Source organism: Bos taurus, chromosome 15 (genome assembly GCF_002263795.3).
Source record: "Bos taurus isolate L1 Dominette 01449 registration number 42190680 breed Hereford chromosome 15, ARS-UCD2.0, whole genome shotgun sequence".
NCBI classification, from domain to species: domain Eukaryota; kingdom Metazoa; phylum Chordata; class Mammalia; order Artiodactyla; family Bovidae; genus Bos; species Bos taurus.
This window is the reverse complement of record NC_037342.1, coordinates 57,213,489-57,234,918: the sequence shown is the minus strand read 5'-3', so window position 1 is coordinate 57,234,918 and position 21,430 is coordinate 57,213,489. Positions and strand designations below refer to the sequence as shown.

The following is a 21,430-nucleotide window of genomic DNA, read 5'->3' as shown; positions in this document are numbered from 1 at the left end:
ATCGGACTTTATTTTAGGGGGCTCCAAAATCACTGCAGATGGTGACTGCAGCCACCAAATTAAAAGATGCTTGATCCTTGGAAGAAAAGTTATGACCGACCTAGACAGCATATTACAAAGCAGAGATATTACTTTGCCAACAAAGGTCCATCTAGTCAAAGCTTTGCTTTTTCCAGTAGTCATGTATGGATATTTGAGTTGGAGTATAAAGAAAGCTGAGTGCTGAAGAATTGATGCTTTTGAACTGTGGTGTTGGAGAAGACTCTTGAGAGTCCCTTGGACTGCAACGAAATCCAACCAGTCCATCCTAAAGAAGTTCAGTCCTGAGTGTTCATTGGAAGGACTGATGCTGAAGCTGAAACTCTAATATTTTGGCCACCTGATGTGAAGAACTGACTCATTTGAAAAGACCCTGATGGGTGGGAAAGATTGAAGGTGGGAGGTTAAGGGGACGAAGGAGGATGAGATGGTTGGATGGTATCAGTGACTCAGTGGAGATGAGTTTGAGTAAGCTCTGGGAGTTGGTGATGGACAAGGAAGCCTGGCATGCTGCAGTCCATGGGGTTGCAAAGAGTCATACACAACTGAGCAACTGAACTGAACTGAACTGAACCAAACCTTTATCACATTGGCCATTTTGCAAACTCAAGATTTTATGGCAAAATGTGAAGATGACTTCTAACAGAGCTTTAAGTTTATTTGCTAAAATCAGTGCAGAGCAGAGAATTCAAGGGAACTTGAAAATAAATCTGGATTAAAGGGTCAAAAGAACTTGTCAGAGCATACCAGCTATAAAAGTTAGGGCATGAGATGCAGGGTTGGTGAAAAGGAGTGATAATGAAATCATTCCTTTTCCCTGATCTGTAAAACTGGTTATGCTTTGTTCTGCCTCCCTAAAGGGTTGTTTTGAAACTGCTTTGAAAATTGAATATTAAATTGCTTTGTAAACTAATTATAGATAGCAGCAATGCTTGAACTGTATTTTTATATACACATTCTATCAATATGCCTATAGAAACAATGATCTTCAAAGCCTGGATAATTGCCTGTACCTATTTATCCCCTAATGTTTATTGGCCAAATTACCCATGCACAAAACATTTCTCCCACATCAGAAAAGGGAAAGCACAGTGCCATCTAACTGCACACTCTGACTTTTGCTTCCCTCTTTCCAACTGTCTACAAATTGGGTTTTATAATTCTATAACAATGATGACGCCCACACACACACATGCAAACATTTAAGTTTACTTTTCCAAAGGCCAAGTTTTAAGAAAAATCAAAATCAGCCATTTCCTTAATTGAAAATGTAAACGCAAGCAAATACCAAGACAATCATTTTTTTCAGTTTAATATCATGTATTTTATAAATTTGCCTTTCCTATTTATTTGCTACCCTCCTCATATGCATCCACTAACACAAGAACAAAGAAAACTATTTGTAATATGTAAATTGTAAGTCAGTAAGCTAGAGTACCACTTAAAATAAATTAACAATCATTTGGAATAACTGGTAATCTTATTTTAATTTCATAAAATGAAAGAAAAAATAATAAACACAAAAGAAAATAAAACATATTATGACACATAATATAGTGTTCATTTTTCTAGTTTACTTCTGTTTGATCAAAATAGAAAAGAAAAGCATTTTCTACTATTAAAAATGTTAAAGAAACAGAATTTAGAATACATATTTATCAGGAATTCTAAACACAAGTTTACTCTAAAACTAAATTACGACGGCATGACATAGACATTTGTCGCCAATTTAATATACAGGATTTTATCCTTCTGTAAGTCTCTGAAAGGAATACACCTGTATAGCAGAAAATCCACCACTTACATAGTGGCAAAAATCCCACTAATTCTATACAGCACCCAGAAGTAAACCCAAATATGTTTTCTCAACACAATCCAGTATTAAACAGGCATGTGTAGAGAAAAACCTACAGTTGTATAATTATGTAAAATCCCAATGAATTTGCCCTTGTTATGCGAAACTAACTTTGGAAATTTGCTATATAGACCAGGAACAAATGAACACAAGTGAAATGATGAACGCTCACAGTAACTCTGAATATGTCAACCTGACAAACAGAAAAATCTGACTGGCTAAGGAACATCATTAATTTTATTAAAAGCCATTTAAGTTCTAATTCCTTTTAACATCCATCCAAATTTCAAGTTTTCCCCCCATGATTTGCTTTTCTTGTCACCTATTCCAACCACACTCAAATTTAGTGTTTAAAGGAGTATACTCTTCTACTCTTGAATTCAAAATGTTCCTGTTTTAAAGTTCTAAATTATATTTAGATATTTCTTTGGTAAAAGAACTAGATTTATTAAATTCTTTCCTTAAACGGTCAGATATTTACACTGTATTTTTCTAGTTTCTGTGTCATTCTGATTTGCAACGTCCTGCAGTATCATTCACTAGAGCCTACTACATGACATTCACATTCTGCTTTGGTTAATTGATTTTTTTGCAAGGAGCAGAGCAGTCAAATATTATAAGCCTTTTGTTTGTAGAGTTCATTAAATGAAAGCTCATTTCCTCCAGTGAAAAGGGGCCAAGGCAATTCAGGTGGGAGGGTTTCTTGTGTCTCAGGGTTATGTTTTAATTATTTCCTTTGCCATAGCTACTGTTACCACAATACGTAAGGAGATGTTGTTTTGAGATAAAGCTTTTAAAAAGAAGTTTGCTTTCAATGCCAGAACTGAAAGAGAGTCAGCTTCAGCTCGTGGAATAAAAGTAGGTACGTGATACAAAAGATGCTGTACGGCCTTGGGAAACCACTTCATCATTCCGGATGCTAATCTTTCTTTTACCATCTCATCAATAAGAGGCTTGGATTAGATGATCCAAAAGGCCTCTACTGTGTCTATTACTTTAGTGGGTCATCATTTACCTATAATCCTGGCTTTATAACTATTTGTAAAATTAAAATCTCCTAAAACACTAACTAGCAATTAAAATCCTTGTTCTATAATATTATATAAAAGGAGGATTATAGGAATGGCAATGGCAAATAGAAAAAAATAGATCATGATTTTAAGCATTATTAAATTTGGCATAATCACTTTGGAAATCTCTTGAATAAATAATAAAGTTCCCCTTTGTAAAATTTACAACTGCTGTTACAGATAATCAAATGCATTTTTATTGTTTTTCCCAAATGACAAATTGGTTATAAACAAATTACATATCACCCACCAACCTGCCCATTGATTTGCTCCTCCGGTCAGTGTAATAAGATTTTTTCCTAAAAAAGAAAGAAAGAAAGAAATCAGCTGAGGAAAGTCACATGAAAATCGTGAAATCAGAGAGTGACAACATTCAATTATACTGAGCATTTCAATACTCTCATTTTCACATGCTAAAGAAAGACATGAAATAAACCAGTATAACAGGAAGAACATTTCCCAGGTGTCTCAGTGGGTAAAGAATCAGCCTGCAATGTAGGAGATGCAGAAGACATGTTGTTCAATCCCTTGGATTGGAAAGATCCCCTGGAGGAGGACATGGCAACTCACTCCAGAATTCTTGCCTGGATAATCCCATGGACAGAGGAGCCTGGTGGGCTACAGACCATGGGGGTTGCAAAGAATCAGACACGACTAAAGCGACTGAGAACACACACAAATAGGAAGAACGGTGAATTTGCATTGTTTTAATTTCAGACCCTAAGTTACTAATAACAGAGACACTTCATAAATCAATAGATCATTTTTGAATATTTGATTTTTTTTAAGTTTAAAAAAATTTTATTTATTTGGCTGTTCTGGGTCTTAGTTGCAGCATGTGGGATCTAGTTCCCCAACCAGGGATCAAATTCAGGTGCTCTGCAATGGGAGTTCAGAGTCTTAGCCCCTAGGCCACCAGGGAAGTCCCTTAATTCTCTTTTGAAAGTCTGTCTTTTGCTGCTGCTGCTGCTGCTGCTGCTAAGTCGCTTCAGTCGTGTCCGACTCTGCGCGACCCCATAGAAGGCAGCCCACCAGGCTCCCCTGTCCCTGGGATTCTCCAGGCAAGAACACTGGAGTGGGTTGCCATTTCCTTCTCCAATGCAGGAAAGTGAAAAGTGAAAGTGAAGTCGCTCAGTCGGGTCCGACTCTTATCAGTCCCACGGATTGCCTTCTCCGTCTTCATTGTGTAGTCTTCTACACAATGCATATTAATCAGAGCATAGGCTTGTATGTTCTACAAAGTCATCTATCCATCTAAACACATATGTACTGAATATTTCTGATATTGCAAAGAATTCTATTATAACCTTAATATTATAATTAGAATTATATTATAATTAAATTATAACCATTAAAAATTTAGAGAAAAAAGAGGGTCTTTACCCTCAAAAAGCTACTTTACAGTTGAGGAGAGAAGTGATAGTTATAATAAAGTGTGATAACACAGTAAAACAGAGAGGGCTATAGAAGTACCTAGGAAGGGATCTCATTTAGCTTTTGTAGATGTAGGAGAAAGGAGACAGGGAAGCCTTCATCACTATGTGTTATCTGTGCTGAGTCTTAAATTCAACCTTGTTGAATGACAGGAGTCTTCTAAACGGAGTACTTAGGACACAGCATTTTAGCCTGAGGTAGCTCGGAGAAGGCGATGGCACCCCACTCCAATACTCTTGCCTGGAAAATCCCATGGACGGAGGATCCTGGTGGGCTGCAATCCGTGGGGTCGCGAAGAGTCGGACACGACTGAGCAACTTCACTTTCACTTTTCACTTTCATGCATTGGGAGAAGGAAATGGCAACCCACTCCAGTGTTCTTGCCTGGAGAATCCCAGGGACAGGGGAGCCTGGTGGGCTGCCGTCTATGGGGTCGCACAGAGTCGGACACGACTGAAGCGACTTAGCAGCAGCAGCAGCAGCAGCACATGAATGGTTATGGGAGCAAGTGATCCATTGTAAAATTCAGGGAATTTTTACTAATTTGATAATTGCCAGCATATAAATTGCAAGTTGAGGATCATAAAGAGGTGAGGGGATAATGAACAAGGCATATATAATGAAGGATCTTAACCACTGATGCTAAGGTTTTGGACTGAAAGATATTGAATGTATTAAGTAAATGTGTACCATTCTGATTAATTCACACTCTAGAAGATTCTCACTAAATCTACATCTTGGAGCTCAAGAATCTCATTTGGGACCTTCTAAAATGCCTCTTTACCCCCACCCACCAAAACCCATTCCAGAGAATCAGAAGACTCCTCTGCAGTGCATGTGGTTTCTAGAAAGCAGGGCTGAGAGTCAGTACAATTGACATTTAGTCCTGTATTATTAACTGCTTAGAAAACCTGAAAACATTCTGAGCTACTGTATTTCATAGCAATCACCAGTCACAATCCTAGAAAAGAATTTTAACTTGTCCCTGACACACTCTAACACTAATTTTAAGTATGGAGTTTGAATGCTTGCTCTGCTTATCCTAAACTCACATTTAAATACCACTTCCTTTATTTTTTTCAAATATACACAGGTTTGTGTGCATATGTCATTTACTCCCTATTGGGCTATAAACCCATCTTCACTCTAAAACTCTCACATCATTTACCCCATTATTATATAACTGTTCACTGACTATCTTATATAGGAGATCGGGCTTCTTAAAGATGCCAGTTTCAGTTCATCTGACTTTTTGTATATGGTATATTCTTTGGTAAATAGTAATGAGGATTCCCATGACTGATGAATAAATGAATGAGCTTTTAACTCACAGCTGCATTTATTTCCTTCAGTGCCTGAGGGTACTTTCAATTTAATAACATTTAGTAAATAAGGTATATCTTTAAAAAACTACAAATGTAGAAATTAGTTTAAAATAATTGTCAGTATCAAAAAAATCTAGGAATGTGATTAAGAGATGATAAGGATTATGATTACTATAATTATCAGTTGTGGATATGGTAAGGAATAACATAAAAAGACAAGGGAACATTGAGACTAAATGTTATCGTCTTTTTATTGTTACTATTTTGAAATATTTCTTTCAAGCGTTTTTAAAAATTTTGAAATGCTTTCGGAGAAATAAAAAACAAGTGAAGGAAGAATATCATACAAGATGAATACACGTGGTTTTTATACCATAAAAACAAATAAAATTAAGAGACTCACTTTTCCCAATTAACTAACATTCTAATTACCAGTCAAATCTAGGATGAACTATGTATGACAATTAATGCTGTCATGTCCTCTTACTTGAGGATTGGTTACTGTTTATCTTGAGGACATGCCCATAATGGCTTGTATCTGCGCGGCTGTATAAAAGGGGGAGCTTTCTTTCTGTCTTTGCAATCTCAGTGAATTTCCTGTGACGCAAGCCGCATTTGGTTTAATGCTTATTTATGATAAAAAGGGTGATCTTTCTCTAGTATCTTTGTGGAGAAGTTTCTTTACTTGGGGAAGATTTAGTTCTTAATTACATTCCCCTAACATATACGAGTGAACCTTTAACCCACTCAGTCAATAATAACTTGCAATTCTCCTTAGTCTTTCTGCATAAATGAACCTGCAGGACCAAATTATTTCCACACACAATCTTCATTACATAATTTATTAATGCATATTGTTCATTGACAGAGCTTTCTTTATTTTCCCTTATTTTTTCATTTGAAAGATCCTTCTATTTTACACCTTATATCAAGACAGCATTTTTTTTTTGTTCCATCATAAGCTTATTTTTTTTCTTATATGATACTGTACATGTTTTAATGCCATTCTCCCAAATCACCACCCCCCCCCCAACAGAGTCCAGGACTGTTCTGTACATCTGTGTCTCTTTTGCTGTCTCGCATACAGGGTTGTCATTACCATCTTTCTAAATTCCATATATATGCATTAGTATACTGTATTGGTGTTTTTCTTTCTGGCTTACTTCACTCTGTATAATAGGCTCCAGTTTCACCCACCTCATTAGAACTGATTACAGTCACTCAAAATGATTTATAAGTAAATCATTATCTCAATCACTGTTTCCAACCAGTGTTTCACATAGCCAGTGGCCACATGTAAGATGTTTGCAGGTCCAAATGAGAAGGACTGTCATATGAGAGGGACCCTGGCCCCTGCTCCTTGTTAAGCGAAGCTCCTGTACTTTTATCTATTTTATACACTGGGGTCTCTGTATGTTATTACATCATTTTATTTTTGAGTGAGTTATCCTTTGCATACAAAGGAGATCTAAGTTTATTCCCAACAATAATAAAAGGTTATTCTTAGTTGTTTTAAAAAATTCTCCCAAATTTGCTCTGATTAAAACATTTGTGGGAATAAAAGCTTGAGGAAAGACAGAAGGTTGACCCATATTGAACTCAGTCTGAGAAGCTACAGGATGACTGAATCATCTTAAATAGGCTTGCCCACTTTAATATAAGATGGGTAAGAATGAATATGAATCACCTTGAATAAAAAGAAAAGTGAGGAAAGTGGGAATTGATATTTATGTAATATAGAAGACACACAAAGTCATTCCTAATAGAATAAAAGATAGAAAATGTAGGATATTTTAATTCTCAGATTTTTTTGGTTAGTTATGAAACATCAAGTCCAGTATGCAGGCCATTTTAATCAAGAAAAGAAATAGCTAGACAATTTAGATATATAAAATTCTATATATGCAGAATATTCAAGCATAGGCTCTAGATAAAATGTTGAAGTTTTGTGTTCAAACAGTAAGTTAGCAGAAAACTTTTGTAGGAAGGGTTATAACTCTAATAATTTTTTCTGAATAAATTTGCAGGTTTTCTTTATGGAATGCAATATAGGTTTCACTACTGAATATGGAATAGTCAAGCATGCATATGTCCCTCTTACATAAATTTTTTAAAAAATCTTGTCTTGAAAAGAGATATGCATTTTTCCTATTTAAGTTCTTTGATGTCTATCCATTTCTTAATTTTAAGACAATATGTATGTCTATATATGTCCTTAAATATGATAACAATTGACATTTGGAAATTGAGCTGACAATCATGAAAATACTTTGCCACTTATTTTATACTTAAATAATATTCCCTCTTCATAAGCTGACTGCTATCCCAAATTTAGGCATACCTTATAAATAAATCAGAAGTTGGTTACTAAGGAGTTGGTTAATGCTACATCTATTATTAAAGTAATAGGGAAAGATGTTGCAAAAGAACTCCTCATTCTAGAATTCCTCAGAATGTTTTCTCAAGAACATCATCATATTATGATTTAAAAAATCCATCATTAGATGAAAATTAAGGCAAGGTTGCTCTGTGTAACTGTCTGTTGAAATTTATAAACAATATAAGAATTATAAAAATACTAAAATCCTCAAGACAATATTTCTCTACCAACTATAATAAAATCACTTGGGATGCTTGTTAAAAACGTATATACCCAATCTTATCCTCTGGGTGTAGGTTCTAGGAAACTTTACTTTTGCTGAGTTTCCCAGGTAATTTTGATGTATTCTGAAGATTGAGAATCACTTCTCTAAAAATTCCTACAGTAAATAAACTTATTGTTTAACTTTGAATTTCAAGAACATATTTGGTCACAGGATATTTTTCTTTTACTTTGTCTTGAACCAGTGTTCTTTTGGTATACTTTGGAAAAGCTATATATTTTCTAATATTTATATTATTAAATCAGAAGAATCACAATTGCATTTTTCAAAGTTTCAGTAATGTGGAATTTGTAAACATTATCTTGAAAAACATAAAGAAGAAACTTCAGCCACAGCATCAATTAAAAGAGACAGTAACTATATATATTTCATATTTCTTTCTTTTGATGTATCATAACTCTTCTTTCAAATGCAATCTTATCAGAAAATAAAAATGAATATCATTTATAACAGCAAAACGGTTTTAAAGAACTTCTAAGGAAAAGACACGAAGAAATAATTTTGATACAGATTTTTTAAAATTATGAGAATATTGATTATTATTTAAATTAGAGTTCCTCAATAGTTATCTGAAAAGTCAAGAGTAAGGGAAATGAGAGGAAAAAGGCCAATATGCTGTAACAGATTTTCAATTTTTAAAAATAATACAATCCAACCAAGATGGTGGAATGAGTTATATGAAACTTGTGACACTAGATTCTTTTGCCATTGTCTTTATAAGACTTTTTCCTGATACACTACAGCAGAGTGGACATACTTGAATAGTACTGTTAGGGGAAGCACCCTGATTGAAACCGCCTATCCTGGCCAGGCACCATCGTAACCATCTGCATGAGTTGTTTTATGACAGGAGGTCCTGGTAAGGAACATGGAACTAATAAGCCTCCACCAACCAGAAGAGTTCGGGAAAGGTCAAAAGGAGACACCACATGTCCGACCACCTCCCAGAATCCTTCTCTCTGGCATCCATCTTGGAAGGACTCTGAGTCAGTTGATTGGCTAAAGACAATCCGAAAACTAATCCCATCACCATAAAACCTGAGACTGCAGCCAGAGCTGTTCTCCTGGATTCCCTTACCCTACTGCTCTCCACCCAGGCGCCCTTTCCCAATAAAATCTCTTGCTTTGTCAGCACATGTGTCTCCTCAGACAATTCATTACCGAGTGTTAGACAAGAGCCCAGTTTCAGGCCCTGTAAGGGGTCCCCCTTCCTGCAACAGTACTGATAGAGAAAGAAAAAATATTTCTGAAATTATGAGTGTCAAATATTTGGTGCAAAGTGAACATGCTAACCAACATTTATTTTTCATTGAAGGAAAGTATAATTTCAAATTAATAATAAGTGTCTTGGCCAGGAACTAAGAATCAGATGATGCCAAATTCCCCCTTGGATAGCAAAAAAGGATTCAGTCTTTTGGACCTCTAGCAGACATGTGTTTTGTATAAAGTTCAGAGGAGGTAATGGAAGCTATGAACCTTTTTGGATGAGATATTTAAACATAATATTCAGTTAACCTGAACATAATCTGAATAATAAAATCTACTGAAATGGCATGCTTTGTGACAGCCTCTAAGGGTTTCTTCCTTTTGCATCTATGAGGCAATTAGTTTGTGCATAAACTCAACTATAACTCCTCTTAGAAACAATGGTGAAATCACAGGAATAGGGGCAGGATGAAGGCATATGGAAATTCATTTGGAATTTTTTTTAGCAATTTCACCCTGATATCAGAAAGTAGGTTATTGTCTTGGGTGTTACACTTCTTTTGCATCTTTGTTTATATCCTGCAAGCAAATTAGAACTTGCTAAAAATAATTTTGTAAGAAAGTAAAATAAATAAGGACCCACAAAATAATAAAGACTTCACTCCCACCCATCAGAAGCAATCACGTTTTAGCATATTATATTCTCCTCCAATTTTTTTCTATTCATTTTACATTGTTAAAATCTCATTGTATAAATAAATGCATATCCTATACATATTTTATTAAATTTTACTACTTATTATTTAACTACAGTCATTAAGAAGTCCTTGTACCCATTCACTTTATAAATGAACTATTTTGCATCACAAGGATATATCTAATTTATTTGAATCCTCTACCGTTGAACATATTTACTTTTTTCACAATTATAAAAAATATTGCAGGGAATGTTTTTACATATTTTTCAATTTTCTTCTTAAGATAAAATATGAAGCTTATGAAAAGTTTTAAGTCTCACAGAAAATAATTTTAAATTGTTTCAGAATATTCTATGAAGATTGAGTCTCACCACATATCAACAGATGTGATTATTCACCATATCTGTGGTAGGTTTAAAGAGTACTACCTGTGAAAGTGTTTGATAATTTTGTAAGTTAAAATGAATCTCATTGTTTTAATTCTGCATGATTCTGTGTAGCATGTACAGACCAAACAAGAAGAAACCAGATAGAGCAAAAGGCAAATATGCTCCATTGTCAGCCTGAAATAAGTCACAGGCATGTATATCAAAAGGCTTTTTTAAGAAGGAGACATAGTGTCAGGAGGAAAAAAATTCCTCAGAAGTCAAAAGACGTAGAGTAGCACGGTGTTTATTTACCTACTTGTGCTCTCAAGACTGGTTCAGTAGAATGACCTGAATTGAAAGAAGTCTTCTGGAGACTTCAAACTATCTAATCACAACACAAATAATATTTCATATGTCCTTACTTGCTTCTTTCAGGGATCAAGTTTCATAAAAAGGTACAAACTTCAGGTTCTTATAGATATCATGTTAATAATTTATATAAGGTGCTAAAGAATTCTAAGGAATTTTCTTTCCTGTGTTCATCTTCTTTTGTTCTTTTTTTTAATTTAAATTTATTTATTTTAATTGGAGGCTAATTACTTTACAATATTGTATTGGTTTTGCCATACATCAACATGAATCCGCCACGGGTGTACACGTGTTCCCCATCCTGAACCCCCCTCCCACCTCTCTCCCCATATTGTTACTATTATTATTTTTGCCAAGCTCTTCAAGATATTATTTATCTATCTTATAATTATCTGTATAGAGGATTTTGAAACTATTTCTCAAACAGGTTGTTCAGTTGCCCAGTCATGTCCGACTGTTAGCAATTCCATGGACTGCAGCACCCCAGGCCTCTCTGTCCCTCACCATCTCCCAAAGTTTGCCCAAGTTCATGTCCATTGCATCAGTGATGCCATCTAGCCACCTCATCCTCTGACAGCCTCTTCTCCTTCTACCCTCAATCTTTCCCAGCACCAGTGACTTTTCCAATGAGTCGATTTTCCCATCAGATGACCAAAATACTGGAGCTTCAGCTTCAGCATCAGCCCTTTCAGTGAGTATTCAGGGTCAATTTCCCTTAAGACTGACTGGATTGATTTCCCTTGAGATTGTCCAAACAGGAATGGGAGTCAATTTAGGTATCTAATTCTAATATTGTCACTGTAAAATTCCTCAGTAGTTGCCAGTGCTTAATCAATTTCTGCTTTGTGGGCAATGACTTGTGGGTGCAACTTCCAAAGCCTGAGGAATTTCAGATGATTAAAAAGACAAGACTCTCGAGGCTTGTCATGCGACCCGAGGCTGGCAGCCCTCTCACAGATCTGGTCTCTTCCATGTTACCAGGTCTGATAAATTTCTTCACAGTTTTGAATTGCCCTCTTACTGTTCATGCAAATTCATTATCTAGAGGCTCTTTTCCTTGGCATCTTCTTACCCTGAACCTTTTAAAACCTTTTTTAGCAGTTGATGAAGCATACTGAGCTTCAATGCCAGTTCACGCATGGTATAAACACTTGAATTTCATTGTGAGACATCAGGAAGGAAAGTGATACATTCTGCATATAACACAAAACACACAATATGGGGAAATAGGTTTATTCAATTTTTGACTTTCCTGTAGTCTTGCCTATAGGAAAGACTGAAACATCTTTGAACTGAGAAGGTCTTTCATTACCATTTATCCTTTGGCACTGAGGACAGAGCCAAGAAACTATCTGGTTGATCTGCACCTGAGGAAAGTTTCCTGATAACTGCTACATACCGAATGCCGAATCTGTATACGTAAGAATGCTACACACTTACTTCTGTCACAAAAACAAGAGTTCCATCTACCTATATTAAATAAGTGAGACTGATCTTGGGAATAGTAAGTAAAATTGGAAAACAACTGTCTTTCCCTCCTTCCAGTCTAGTCCAGCTAGAAATGATATAAAGCATCCAGGGAACCTGGAAGCTTATACTAGGCAAGGAAATTAGAAGGTAAGATAAATGGCCAAAATTGACTAAACTTGGGGGAAAAAAGCATTTCTTCTGCAGAAAGAATTACATTTATTACTCTCTGGCTTTGCAAAAAAACAGGCTCACCTTAACATATTCTGAGATAGAACGAAACAAAACCTGAAAGTACCTGAAGGGCATCCTAATATTCAGTCTCTCTGCATACTTGCACAGTGTGTCCCACGGAATGTGAATTTTAATAAACATGATATCCGAGTTTGCAACAGCTGGCTGTAAAGGGCAACAGAACAGGTGCCAATTAGAATCAGAGCTGATTATCATGTCACAATTTGACCTTACAGGGAAGAACACTGTCCCCTTTATATACACAGGAATCATTATCGCTGATTTAAAAGGAATTTATATGAATAAAATTTCTTAACACAGAATTATCTTAATAAAAATGTAATGATGCCATTGTATGCAAGAAATAATCATCCATGTGAGTTAGCGTGCTTTCTTCCTTGACCATTATTAAGATCCAGAGCCACCAACCAGAATAATGAAGTTATTCTGGTTGCAAACTTTCTCATGATCCTTTTTTTCCTGCTCAAGGTGGATAGACAATACTGACAGTTATACCAGTTATTCATTCATTTTTCTTCTAGCATATTTTATTGAGCAATTACTATTATACTTGTGAGAGCCTATGACAATTCTGGGGATAAACAGAGTATAAGACTTACAAGTCCATGACCTTGCGGAGCTGTCAAATTTGCATACTTACTTGAATCTTAAAAGGTTAGTATAATGTTTCCTGCAAGAGATCATAATAATTTGTGTCTTTGATCTAGACAAGAGGTTTTTAAGCAAAATAAAGTGGGCATTGGGATTATCTAAGGAGCTTTTAACAAACTTGAGTACTCTGGTCAATTTCTTTAATCCTAAATGCCTACTTGGAAGAAATGACACAGTATGGAAGAAAAAACACAGTGTTTAGAATCACAAAGAGGTAAGTACAAATTCCATTTCTATCATTTATTAACTCTAGGACCTTGGGGAAATTACCTAATTTCTCTGATGCTCAGTTTTCTCGCTTGGGAAATGGAGAGAATGGTCTTACCTCATAGAGTTGTCCTGAGTCTTATGAGAGACTAGACTATAAAGAGCTCAAGTACAAGGGGTTTACCAGAATGTTCATTCCCAGTGAGAGCATGCTTCTAGAATCAGACCATGGCCAAAGTAATGGCTATTTTCAAAGCTTCACTAGAATAGTTCTTTTTTTTTTTCTTTTTTTCAGTAAATAGCTACTTGATTCATCTTTGGTGGAGCACTGCCTTGGTTTTTAGGCCTTCTATAATAGGCTTTGAATTATACAAGTAAAAAGCCAGTAACAGCATATGATTGGGGAAAACTCTGAAGTTGGGGACTTGAATCAAGTGATTGAAAAGTTAAATTTTCTTTAAAATAAAACTCAGTATAAATTGTAATAAAACTGTATTTCTACAGACTATAGTTTCTTTGGGAAATTTCTCTTTCGTCTTTATGTATTCAAAGTGCCTTATGCTTTTATGTCATTGCTCAGTTCCTGGGGAGGTGTGGGTTCCTTTCCAGCAGTTACTCAAAGACAGAGAAAATGGGACCCTCAGAATTAAAGAAAACATATTTAGTGCTCATTTCATCCCAGAATCTGGAAGTGAGACTTCTATGAAAATGAATCTAGACTCAGACAAAAGCAGTCTCTCCCAGAATGACACATGGTACGGGTGGGATGATTTAAGATAACAACCAATCCCTTGAGAAGTGCACTGATGTTAGATCTTTACATTCTCTCCAATGGTTTCTCAGAAGTTTGAGAGTGGGGATCTCTTTTGAGGAATAAGCAGATGTTGGGACAAAAAAAAAATCATTTCTCAGGAGCTAAGCCTTATTTTGGTATGAATGGAGATCACACTCTCCCACAGAGCATCATGGTTCTTAAAACCTAGGAATGTTGGCTGCCAGAATATATTAGCAGCATGAAGAAGGAATGACTATTACATGCATGGGTGTTGGGATAGATCTGGGAAGGCTTACCCTCCACCATAGGAGAGCTTGGGTTTCATACCATTAGTTGGTTCCTAGCTTGTTTTTCTTCACAGCATGTACAGCTAGAACAGGTCGCTCCCCACTTCTTCCACAGCTACTGCTCTGGTCTATCACCACCATCTCTGATCTAGAGTCTTACAGTGTTTTCTAATAGAGCCTTTGCTCATATTCTTGCCCCCAATGCTCTATTCATAGCACAATGGCCAGAGTTATTCTTTCAAATATAACTCAGATCATATAATTTCTCAGAACCTCATTTGAATCAAAGTGAAAACCAAAGTTTTTCCAATGACCTACACAACCTTTTACAACCTCACCCTCCATATCTTGTTAAACCTTTCTCCTACTAATCTCCCTCTCATTCACTCTACTTCCATCATTTGGTCACTTGCTATTACTTGCCTGCTTCACCCCATCATCCTTACCTCACTCCATTTTTTTTTTCTATAGTGTTTATTATCTTCTAATGAATGAGTCTGTTTATGTAAGTGCTGTGAGAGGAGGGATATTTGCTTTGTTCATTTATGTCTACTGAGCACCTAGTTCTACACCAGGCACACAGTAGTCACTCACTAAGCATTCACTGAATGGATGAATGAATGAATGAGTTCACTTACTTTGAGTACACATTCTTTGTAACTTGTACCTAAGCGAGAGACAATGAAGATAAGAAAGCAAATAAGCCAGAATTATTTTGGAAGAGGTACTATGTCAGGTTCAAATTAGCATCATGAATAGCTGGCTTAGCACTGATAATTAATTCAGTCTGGTCAACTCTTAAGATGTGAAAAAAATCTAATACACCCAAATAAAGCAGATGCTTCAGAAGGACATTACTACATTAATTCTACCACCAGTGAAACATCAAGCTAAGGGCACATACAGCTAGAACATTTCTAATTTTGTATGTCTAAAATATATTAATATATACATACATACAGATGTATATATTTTTTCCAAGCAGCATGAATTGTCTTATAACTTCTTCAACTTAATTTCTCTTTTGTTATACCTCTACTTAAAAAAAAAACAAAAATAGTTTTATTTCCTTGCAGCAGGGGGTTGATGAAGGGATGGGGTTGGCAGAAAGCAAGATGACTTTCTCCCTTGGAATCAGAAGCTCCCAATCTGGCACTATTCTGTTTAGCTCTGATGCAGGCAGGCTTTTCCAGGGGAACAAAACACCCACAGCCTTCACACTTCACATTATTATTTAATTATTCCATCCAAGATTTTCAAGAGGTAGAAGATTCATTCTTGAGAAAAAAAGGAAATTTTAAAAATATGTTTTTATAATGTCACTCTGCAAGTTGGTGGCAGAGAGCTGAAAAAAAATATAGAATATGGTAGCTTGCTATACTAAGTATAAGATAAAGGTAAAATGCAGATATAGTCTGGAAATACACTTGGATAACAAAGAACATATCTTGACAGAGATCATCTACCTATTTATCTGCACAATCTTCAAACATGAATCATTATCTGTTGCTGATGTGATTATCTAGAAACTATCCACATCAACATGCAATTTAATGAGGATTTGAGATATACTCTGTGCCAGGCTCAGTGCTTAACTCTGTTGAATATAAATTTTAAAAATTGGAACTTGTTTCCTAGGGAATACTCCCATTTTTTCTGCTAAAAATCCGGTACTTGCTGATATTTTCACAATTTCATTTTCCTTTTCCACCTGTGACAAGACCTAAATATTTTCAATTTAATACTTATTAAAATTAAGTTGCAAATAAAGCACACATACTATAATACTAAAAATTTTAAGAAGAAATAAAAGTTCATGATAATGCAAAACACTGGATTTGATAGTTCAGATAGGTATAACTATTTAGATGCCATTTAGTCATCAGTTAACATAAGGTTTAAACCAAAAACATATCTATGTTCTATATTATAATCATAGCGTTAAGTTTATTTCTACGCCTACTTGCTTAAAAGGGCAATACATAGGATATTGAATTTTTTAATGTGGTTGGCAGAATTCTAAGAAATCCTCTTAGATCTTCATGCCTTGTCTTCATCTTGAACAATCTACAGGACCTGTGAATACGATGGCATATTCAGTCTCATGATTAAGTTCTTTATATGGCACATTTGCTTTTAAAACAGAGATTATTCTCCATGGCAGATGATTCCCTGAAAGGGACTCTTCTTGGCAAAAGAGATTCAAAACAGCAGAGGTACACAAAGGGGAGTCTCTGTTGCTGGTTTTGAACGTGGGTGGGGAGCATGCAGCAAGGAATCAGAATGGCCTCTAGGAACTGAGAGAGGTAGCTGGCTTACAGCTAGCAAGGAGATGTGGATTTCAGTCCTACAACCACAAGGAACTGAATTCTATCACAACCACATAAGCTTGAAAGAATACCCTAAGTTCCGGGTGTGAATGCAAGCCTATTCAACACACTGATTTAAGTCTTGCAAGAAACAGAGCCAAGTGCTCACCATACCCAAACTTCTGATTTGCAAAACTGTGGGCTAACAAATAGGTTTTATTTTAAGCTGCTGAATATGTGGTGATGTGTTCAGCAGCAATAGAAAATTAATAAAAATAGTACTGAACAATTTCTTGATTATAAATTTTAAGACTATTTTTTCATATATAAAAATAACATGCTTATTTCATATATAAAGTTAGCATGCTTATTACATAAATATGTTTTGTTCACTTAAACTGTTTTTTGTTGATTTTACACATTAACATTATGATAATTAATCTAGTCCTAATTAACTCAACCATTTAAAAAACCAATGTTAATACTCTTAGAATTAAGAATATAAGTAAACATAACATTGACAACCAAAATAAATGATTGCAGAAAATTAACTTTAGAATACCATTAAGGAATCTTAATTTTCCCTGATATTACACATGATATTCTAACTGTATACTGGATCTCACCCTTAATTTTCACCTAAAGGCCTTTCAATTTTTTTTACTCATCTGTCTTCTGTTTCCTCAATCTTTCTCTTCTATTTCTTTCTTTCCCTGCCTCTCTCCATTCACCCTTCCTTCCTTCTCATTATTTAAACATCACATACAAGAAAAAAAGAAAACAGAAAGAAAGAAGTAAAACCTCATGAGACCTTGTTTCCATCTTGGGCTATCATTCATCCTTCCCTTCACAGATGAGCAAAAAGATGATGTTTGCCACAGCCTCCATTTTTCCATTATCCAGTCACTCTTCAACTTGCCCTAGTCTCTCTCCTCAGAGAAAAGATTCTCACTGATTTTACCAAGATCTCCATATTCTCCAGTTAACTGGGCCTCTTTCTGGTCTCACTTGACTTCTGAGCAGCACTTAACCCTGGTAACCACTCTTCTCTGTGACTCCTCATCTCTTCTACTTCCACCTACATCCAACATCTTCAACCATTTATTTCCCCCTCCTACTTTTTATAGGCTCACTTTTAGGCTCCTTTTTTTTTTTTTTTTTTTTATCATTCTCTCCAGTGATCTCATTACTAAAACACAGCTTATATTACCATCTATGTTCTAAAGATTAAAGCATTTACCTTCAGTTTAGAGTCCTCATTTGAGCTCTAGACACAAATTTCAAACATGCTTACTAAAATATTAAAATCTAGATATTAACGGTTTGGCAGACTCATTTCTTTCAACATTTTGTTTTTCTTTTCATAGAGTTTTGTACTTTATACAGGATCATTCCTTCTTTAATTTTAAAAAATGTAAAAACAGCTATGCCCTTTGCAAAATATTTAAATTTACAGAAATGTATAGAGTAAAAAAGGAATATATTTTAAAATATGACTATACATATGCATTTCTTTTACATGTGGGAGAAAATTGCTATATGCTTTTAAAAGCCATATGTTATACCTTTTATACTGAAATGTAAAATATCATATTTCTTCCAGCACATTGTATCATATAGGTAATATTATTAAAGCACCTACCTCCTTTTCTAACATTAAGCCTTCCGCTCTGAGGTTCTTTTCAAATGTGTTTCTTTTGTCATATTGTATATTTGACTTTCTATAAACCAAGATGTAATCAATCCGCTTTTTGCCATCTTTGAATAGAAGTCCACTGGATGCTATGTAATTCATGTCATTCTGCAAATAAAGCAATGGTTGTTAATAGTGTGGTTGGATAAGCACACACATTCAGCTTTCAGACACTTCTGTTCAAATATTGGCAATCCAATGTAAAAATGTATTTTTTACATTCCAATTATGAGACATGAAAAGATAAATTTTAAAGTTTTCACCTTACAGTAGGAAAAAAGCTACCAAGTGATGTTCTAGGATTTGAAATTAGTCTGACACCAGAACATGGATTCTCTGATGTTAGCATCTGAAGGTCTATGTTTTATTCAATAAAACCCTATAAAAATAATAACAGCCAATATACATTGAACATTTGCTCAAAATCAGGCCCAGATATAGATGTTTTACATGTTTTATCTTACTCAAAACTCAAACTTGCCTTTCAAAAATAAAGACAACAAAGCTTAAACAACATAAGTACTAAGAACTGAAATTAACATAATTTCTTCCATGAAATGATACTCAGATGAGGCATTATTTCCCTAAACCTATGTTCAACAACACCAAAAAATAATTTCTGAACCGCTTGTTCCAAGAAATACTTCCCTCCAGAGTATAAGACTATGATCTGATGACAACCACCTACTTACTAAGACTAACCATGTGCTTATTAAGATCTTTAAGGTACTCATCTTGCTCTGTCAACCTATCCCAGCTGTTTTTCAAGGATGCTGCCCAATTTTCAACCAACTGCCTGCCTTGCAAGATTTACCTTAATACCTACCAGCCCAGGTCCTAGAACCCTCTGAAAACTCTTTCCCAACTTCATCTCTGTAAAACACTACTAAGACTACCCAGATGATATCTTTACTTGCTGTAACTTTAATAAAATTAATTTCAGCAATCACCTGATTTTTGTAATGGCCTTTTTTTGGGAGCTGGCACTTTGTCAGTAAACAGCTCAATATTACTTTAATTCAGTTTTTATTCCTGGTCCATGTTTTTAGCTATTAGATACATGATCCTTCTTTTCCCATGTTTCCTATCAAGCTATTTGATTATCTGTACCAAATCTCTGTCCCATTTTTCCCATACAGGCATTCTTGAGCTTAAAAAATGTCCTAACATTTTGAGAGTTAACTGATAATTTTAAAAAAAAAGGCATCTCAGACTTCTTTGGAGGAGCCTGCTTAGGACATATATGCAGCTTAAGGTTTAAAAAAGTGAGGACCAGAGTAACCTAGTGGCCAACAAGTCATCCAAGTGAAGCAACCAAAAACTGATATCTGAGTGATTGTAATCCTACAGGAACAGGTCAGGTGGCTCAGAAGCTGTCTTCTTGGAGAAAATAGGTTCAAGTGTGTGAATTCAGGGGTACTAGAGACTCCAGTATTCTTGCCTGGAAAATCCCAGGGACAGAGGAGCCTGGTGGGCTGTCATCTATGGGGTCACACAGAGTCGGACACAACTGGAGTAACTTAGCAGCAGCAGAAACTTTCAGGCTCAAGGACAAGAAGACTTTAGACATTCTTTTCTCCAGTGAATAAAAAGGTCTTGAGAGTCCCAGGATTACTTTATTGGATACTATAAAGTGACTAAGTAACAACTCAAGTAGAGTCACACACTGCCCTGTAGTTGCATAACGTGTGCTGCGTTTAGTCGCTCAGTTGTGTCCGACTCATTGCAACCCCATGGATTGTAGCCCGCCAGGCTCCTCTGTCCTTGGAGATTCTCTATACAAGAATACTGGAGTGGGTTGCCATGTTCTCCTCCAGGGGATCTTCCCAACACAGGGATCAAATCCAGGTCTCCTGCATCGCAGGTGGATTCTTTACCATCTGAGCCACCAGGGAAGCCCATAATAATGATGATAATAATAGCTATCACTAACTGACAATTTACTATAGTACCATGCAATGTGCCAAGTGATTTATTCTCATAATTCTTTAAGGTAGATACTGACATGAGTACATAGAAGCCAAAAAGGTTAAGTTACATCCCAGATGTCATGGAAAAGGAAATAGTGAAACTAGAACTCTCACCTCTTTGATGGTGGTCTTGACAACTATATTGAAAAAGACAAGCATATTTAGGTGCACATTACTAGGTCTGGGGTTTGGCAGTAATAGAAGGCTAACCCCTCAAAAGGCCTATGATTTATAGTTCCTATAGGGTAGAGATACTGAGGATTAATAGCTGGAGAAGACATAATTAACTTCAGACTTTAGAATGCTTTTGCCTCCACCACTCCAGAGATTTCACTTGGATGTCTAATGGACATATCAAAGCTGACTGTCTAAAATGGAATTCCTTATCTTATCTAAGCAAATGTTCCCCCAAACCCTTGTTATTTTGATTGGCTGCAAACCTATTCTTTAAATTGCTCAGATCAAAAATCTAGAGTCATCTTTGTTCCCTCTATTTTCATCCATCTAACATGCAAATCATTAGAACATTCTTCAAAATATATTTAGAATCTGATCACTTTCTAACATCTTCATCACTACTCTGTTCTAGGATATGTCATCTATTGACGACATTATCACAATAGTCTGACTCATCTCCTAGCTTCTAACTTTCCTTCTCTAAAATCTATTCTCAGCATGACAGTTAAGACACTTGAGTGATCCTCCACATTATAAATTACATTATGTAACTCCTCTCTTCGAGACCCTTCAGCTGTTTTCCATTATACTCCACTCTTGATCCTACTTTCC

The 21,430-nt window shown here is 35.6% G+C and overlaps 1 protein-coding gene across 8 annotated transcripts in view; it reads right to left on the bottom strand.

The window, feature by feature from the left end:
• ANO3 (anoctamin 3) overlaps positions 1–21,430 on the bottom strand; it is a 457,212-nt gene that overhangs the window by 119,071 nt on the left and 316,711 nt on the right. For all 8 annotated transcript variants that reach the window (XM_059874526.1, XM_059874525.1, XM_059874527.1 and 5 more), the window contains 3 exon segments: positions 18,621–18,779; positions 12,793–12,893; positions 3,219–3,263 (listed from right to left, as the gene is read on the bottom strand). In XM_059874526.1, the coding sequence (XP_059730509.1) occupies positions 3,219–3,263; positions 12,793–12,893; positions 18,621–18,779 (305 nt within the window).